Source organism: Malus domestica, chromosome 10 (assembly GCF_042453785.1).
Source record: "Malus domestica chromosome 10, GDT2T_hap1".
NCBI classification, from domain to species: Eukaryota; Viridiplantae; Streptophyta; class Magnoliopsida; order Rosales; family Rosaceae; genus Malus; species Malus domestica.
Window position 1 is genome coordinate 33,356,327 of NC_091670.1, and position 6,832 is coordinate 33,363,158.

At 37.9% G+C, this 6,832-nt stretch overlaps 1 protein-coding gene across 1 annotated transcript; it reads left to right on the forward strand.

The window, feature by feature from the left end:
• Window positions 1-3,063: 3,063 nt before the first annotated feature.
• LOC114827454 (MDIS1-interacting receptor like kinase 2-like) lies at window positions 3,064-6,351 on the forward strand. Its single transcript, XM_070806971.1, has 2 exons — window positions 3,064-5,690; window positions 5,913-6,351. The coding sequence occupies exons 1-2, from the start codon at window positions 3,134-3,136 to the stop codon at window positions 6,260-6,262; spliced, it is 2,907 nt and encodes a 968-aa protein (XP_070663072.1). The 5' UTR covers window positions 3,064-3,133; the 3' UTR covers window positions 6,263-6,351.
• Window positions 6,352-6,832: the final 481 nt, after the last annotated feature.

Consider the following 6,832-nt stretch of genomic DNA (forward strand, 5'->3'; position numbering starts at 1 on the left):
GACAAACTTTCAAGAAAAAAATCAGACTTATATTCACCCCCATTGTCTGATCTGAGAGTCTTGATCTTTCGACCGCTTTGCGTTTCAATCATCTTTTTCCACTTCAGGAATATCTTCAAAACTTCATCTTTACGCTTCATGGTGTACACCCATATTCTTCTAAAGAAGTCATCAACAAAGGAGAAAAAATAATGGCTACCTCCCCAATATGCATTCTTGGAAGGTCCCCAAACATCAGTGTGAACATAATCAAGAATGCCTTTAGTGTGGTGAATAGCAGTGCCAAATTTTACTGTAGTTTGCTTACCCAACACACAATGCTCACAGAATTCCAATTTGCATGCCTTTGCACCTTTCAATAAGCCTTGCTTCACTAATCCTTGCAACGCTTTTTCACCAGCATGCCCAAGACGCATATGTCATAACCTCGTGGTGTCTGTGCTATTTGTGTCAGCAGCTTCGGTGACAGCTGCTCCACCAATAAATGTATTCCCCTGCAAGAAATACAAGTTATTTCGTCTTGTACCTTTCATCACCACCAGTGCCCCGTACACAGCTTTAAGAACTCCACCTTCCATGGTGATCTTGAGACCCTTGGATTCCAATGCACCCAATGAGATGAGATTTTTCTTCATATCCGGTACATACCGAACATCACTTAATTCTCTGACTGTTCTATCATGCATCTTCAAACAGATTTTGCCTATCCCTTGTGTTTTGCAGGCATTATTATTACCCATCAAAACAACTCAACCATCCAGCTCCTCGAAATTAGAAAACCATTCCCGAATGGGACACATATGATAGGTGCAACCTGAATCCAAAATCCACTCATTTGAGTGACCATCAGCATATGAACTAGCCAAAGCAAACTCAAAATCATCATCATCTCCAGATTTTGCAATATTTGCTTCAGAACCCGCTTTCTCCTTCTTTTTGTTCTTCAATTTGGGGCAGTCTTTCTTCCAATGACCCTTTTGGCGACAAAAAGCACATTCATCTTTAGCAGGAAACTTCCCTCGTGACTTTGAACGAAATTTTCCCCGCTTCCCAGATTTTCTTTCCTCTGTTCGACCCCTTGCAACAAATGCCTCGGTTTGTGAATTGTGAGTCTTCAATTCCTTCTTACGACACTCATGATTCACCAATGCCGCAGACACCTCATCAAGTTTCACCTCAGATTTTCCATACAACAGAGTAGTTGTCAAATGATCATAATCATCAGGCAATGAATTTAACAAACATAATGCCTTGTCCTCGTCAGGAATTTTCACATCAAGGTTTGCTAAATCAGCAAGTATTTTATTATAATTATTGAGGTGTTCGTGCATAGAGATACCTGGACGATACTGAAATCGGAAGAGTCGCTTCTTCAAGAAGAGACGATTTTCTGCGCTCTTAGTCATATACTTCTCCTCCAATTTCGTCCATAACTCCTTAGCAGAAGTTTCCTTCATATACGGGTATTTCAACTCCTTATCAAGGAACGATCGAATAGCAGCACAAGCATGAAGATTAATTCGCGTCCACTGCTTATCATCAATATCTTCTAGTTTATCTTCCAGAACCATATCCAACCCTTGTTGATACAACACATCCATAACTTCACATTGCCACATACCAAAATTATTAGAGCCATTGAATTTATCAATCTCTAACCTTGTAGTAGTAGTTGGATGTCTATTGGATGTAGACGAAGACGATGCTGACCCCTTCTTTACAGATTCATCTTTATCTCCAGCCATCTACTCGGCACTATTCACAAATACGGCATTGTTCACAGGTACAATACTGTTCACAGATACTGTAGCAGTTCACTGTTTACTGAACTGTAGCGCCAACACTATTCACAGAACTAAGCTCTGGTACCACTTGTTGTGCGGAAGCGGCATCCAACTGTAAGTGAAAAAGTAAAACAGAATAGAATAAAACCAACACCAACAAGAACACCAAGATTTATACTGGTTCGGCAATGCCTACATCCAGTTTGGAGACAACGGAGTATTCCACTATAATCAATGAGAACATACAATAGTGTTTATCACTTAATTTCCCAAAGACCCAAATAACCCAAGCTCACACACATTGCAATAGGAAGGGAGAAAACCAAAAATACAAAGCAAAACAATTTGAGAAAAAATCTTTTCTCTGCCGAAAGGCTTCTTGCTCTTTTTCTTCTTCCTACTTACGGGCTGCACCTTGCTCCCCTTTTAAAGCCAAAGAAAATGGCTCTTCAAGGACATCAATGGCCAAAGGCCTACCATCAAGTCAAAAAGAGTTAGGCACAATTGTTGTTTGTCTCCCATTACCACAAAGTAGCCGAAATTTTTTATCTTTGACTACATTGTTTGAGTCAATAATCAACAGATGGTGGATGGTAAGAAAGCGAGGGGGAGAAGGAAGATGGCCGAAGGGGATTAGGAGAGGCTAGAATTTTTTTTAATTTTTTTTTAATTTTAAATTTTCTAAATTTTAATGTTTTTAGTTTTTAATATACACATGGGCTATATTTACATGTGTCCTCAGTAATTGTTCACGCAGGAGCCACATCACCAGTTGACAGTTGATTTAACAGTAATCTTAATGGATATATGTAAGGGGTGTGCTATCCACACACCTCATTTTATTTCTCACACACCTTTGATAATTTCTATCCGTTGATCTTTTTCAATTCATTTAATCCGACGGTTGAAAAATAAAAAGGTGTGTGAGAAGTAAAATGAGGTGTGTGGATATCACACCCCTATATGTAATTACGACTTTATGTACCACTCTGGGATGAAAAAACTTGTTGTACCAAATATTGAAATCAAGAATGTTAAGGTAGTAAACTGAAATTAATCGTACTTTTTAATTTACATGGTGGTATCTTTTATCTTAAAATTTGACATATTAAAAAAAAAAAAAAAAAAAAAAAACCCTTAAAAAAATCACTAGAAAGTTCAAGGTTTCTCCCGTTTTCTTTAACTTTAACAATAAAAACTTAAAAACACCATCGGGTTGTAATTTTTAATTAACCATTTGGATGAAAAGTCAAAGATAAGAAAAACAAATAGAGGATATGCAAATTGGTAATACATCTCACTATAAATAAAGCCCTGAATTGCTTAAGAAAAAGGTATACACAAAAACCATGACTAGAGTTTCAACTTATTGTGATAAACTATGCTTTCTAGCTTTCCTTATCTTGTATCTTCAGCTAGCTTCATCACAAAAAAGTGTTTTTGCTTCTGCCAATTCCACTGAAGCAGAAGCACTTCTCAAATGGAAAGCTAGCTTTCAAAACCAAACCCAAAACGACCTGACCTCATGGATGAATGCAAATGAAGCCCCATGCAATACTTGGATTGGAGTTTCATGCAACTCAGCTGGAAGTGTCAACAGATTAAACCTCACCAATTCTGGTATACAAAGTACTCTACTTGAATTTCCTTTCATGTCCTTGCCTAATCTTGCATATGTTGATCTAAGCTACAATGAACTTTTTGATCAAATCCCACCTGAGATCAGTTCCCTCACCAAACTCATCTATTTTGATGTATCCTACAATCAAATGTCTGGAAAAATCCCACCTGAAATCGGTCTTTTAACAAGTATTCAGGTCCTTCACCTAAATGCAAATAATTTCAACGGCTCAATTCCTCAAGAAATAGGCCAACTTAAATTTGTCTATGAGCTAGCTCTAAACTTAAACAATTTAGAGGGTTCAATTCCAGCTTCTGTGGGTAATTTGAGCCAATTGACTTCTTTGTTTCTCTTCGGAAACCAACTTTCGGGTTCTATTCCTCCCGAAATAGGAAACCTTTCGAAATTGGTTGAAGTTGACCTGTTTGACAACTATTTATCAGGTCCAATCCCTCTGAGTTTCGGAAACTTGAAAAATCTAACCATCATGATGTTGTACAACAATACCCTTTCTGGTTCTATGCCAACTTCTTTTGGCAATTTGACAAACCTTGTTTATCTCTCTCTCTACGGTAATAAACTTTCCGGCACCATTCCTGAAGAGATTGGAAACTTGAAATTTGTTGAGGAAGTACACCTGGCTGCTAACCGATTTTCTGGTTATTTGCCTCGAGATATTTGTAGTGGTGGACTGCTACAAAGGTTTACCGCAGAAAACAACGAATTTACAGGTCCAGTCCCCAAAAGCTTGAAGGGTTGCAAGAGCTTAGTCAGACTCCGTCTTCAAGGGAACCAACTTAAAAGCAATATATCTGAAGACTTTGGTGTCCATCCGAATCTTCAGTTTGTAGACCTAAGCCACAACAACTTATATGGTGAAATCTCAGACATCTGGGGACAGTGTCCAAACTTAACAACCCTACGATTTGCAGGGAACAACCTTACTGGTAGCATACCATCTGAGATTGCCAATGCAACTAAAATTCAAGAACTTGATTTTTCTTCGAATCATCTGGTTGGGGTGGTTCCCAAGGATTTGGGGAGATTGACTTCTATGGTGAATCTAAAGTTGAATGGCAATCAACTTTTGGGTTCTATACCCTCAGAATTTGGAGCATTCACTGAACTGGAATATCTTGACGTGTCCACCAACAAGTTGAATGGCTCAATTCCAAGCATTTTTGGCGAATTGATCAGTTTAAACTACTTGAATTTGAGCAACAACAATTTCAGTCAAGAAATTCCATTTCAGTTGGGGAATTTATTTCACCTGTCACAGTTAGATTTAAGTCGTAACTCACTTGACGGCAAGATACCATCAGAAATTAGCAATATGCAGAGCTTGGAGCGGCTGAATCTTTCCCACAATAATCTTTCCGGTCTCATTCCGGCAACGTTTGATGGAATGCGTGGCTTGTCGTACATAGACGTATCCTACAATCACTTGCAGGGTCCCATCCGCAACAACAAAGCATTTCAAGATGCTCACAGCTTTGAAGGGAATGAAGGATTGTGTGGAAATTTTGTAGGTCTAGAATCCTGCAATAAGCACGTCTCAAAAAGAAAAAACGAAAGAAAACTCGTGTTTGCAATCGTTTTCCCTATCTTGGGAGCAGTTTTACTTGCTCTCCTTGCATTTGTCTTCATCAAAACAAGAAGAAAGAAAGAGCCGGGAACAGAAAAGAGTGATATCCATGATGAAATTTTTTCACTCTCTCTTTTTGATGGAAAAAAATTGTATTGGGAGATCATAAGAGCAACCAATGGTTTTGACTCCATATTTTGCATTGGGAAGGGAGGATCTGGAAGTGTCTACAAGGCAAAGCTACCATCAGGCAGCATATTTGCAGTGAAGAAACTCCATCAAAAACTTGAAGGCGAGGAGACATCGCAGGAGTTCCACAATGAAATATGTGCACTAATCAATATACGACATCGAAACATTGTGAAACTTTGTGGGTTTTGTTCGAATTCGCAGCACTCCTTTCTGGTCTATGAATACCTAGAAAAGGGTAGTCTGGCTTCAATCTTGAGCAAAGAAGACGAAGCAAAAGAATTGGATTGGAGTAGGAGGGTGAGAATTGTAAAAGGCGTAGCTCATGCACTGTCTTACCTTCATCATGATTGCGTGCCGCCAATTGTACACCGAGACTTATCAAGCAGCAACATTTTGCTGGATTACGACTACGAGCCTTGTGTTTCTGACTTCGGCACCGCTAAGCTTTTGAATCCAGACTCATCGAATTGGAGCTCCCTTGCAGGCACATATGGATATGTAGCACCAGGTAAAGTAAAATAGTTAAAATATATAATGTTGCAATTTGATAATATAAATTTAGGGAAGTATTATTGGTACTCCAAAATCTCATTCTACACTCATCACAAGTGTATTTTCCTTTCCTAATATAGAAAGTTTGGAGTGTAGGATGACATTTTTGGAGTGCTAATAACAATTTCCTAAATTTAAACATGTACTAATGCCTTGCTCTCCCTTAATTTTTATGCAGAGTTGGCCTACACAATGAAGGTAACTGAGAAATGTGACGTTTATAGCTTTGGAGTGCTGGCACTGGAAGTGATCATGGGAAAAAAACTAGGTGATTTAATCTCGTCCTTTTCGTCTCCATCTGCGTGTGAAAACAAATTGCTGAAGGATGTATTGGACCAACGGCTTCCACCTCCTACACTTGAAGTTGAAGATGAACTGACAACCATTGCAAGGGTAGCAATCACATGCAGGGATTTGCGACCGCAATCAAGGCCAACAATGCACATGGTTTCTCAGTCGTTATCATTCCAAACTGCAGCTTCCACTGGAGGACCAGACATCACACTTGAACAACTCATTAAGATTTAAATTGCGTTTGATATTGTTTGAGTTGCACGAAATTCAGATCGTCTTGTTTAAATACATCATATATGTACTCTGTTATATTTGTAGTTAAATTGAGAATAAGGGAGGAGTGCTAGCTGGACTCGCTCAACAGCAAGTCCCACTTGTATTACCACTTAAATGGTTAGATCAAAATATTCTATTTAGTATTTACTAGAAATTGGTGCATGCACATTGCAGTAGGACTAAAAATTGTATGAAAAATTATGTTGAAAGATATATATATATATATATATATATAAACTTATGTCATTTAATACTATTTATATTGAAAATGTTATGAAGATTTTTACATACAAAAGATTATACAGTCTACATACAGAAGATCATAGATTTTTTCTATCTACATGCAAAAAAAGATTAGATGGAGATATACAAAAAATTATGAAACGTTGGGGTTATTTACATCACAAAAATATTAAGGAATATTGTTTCATTTACATTAATAAAATATGACAAAAGTTGTTCATTGAAACATAAAAAATTTCCCAGCAGTACTCTCATTGCCAAGAAAACAGCCTAGGCAAGGAAAAA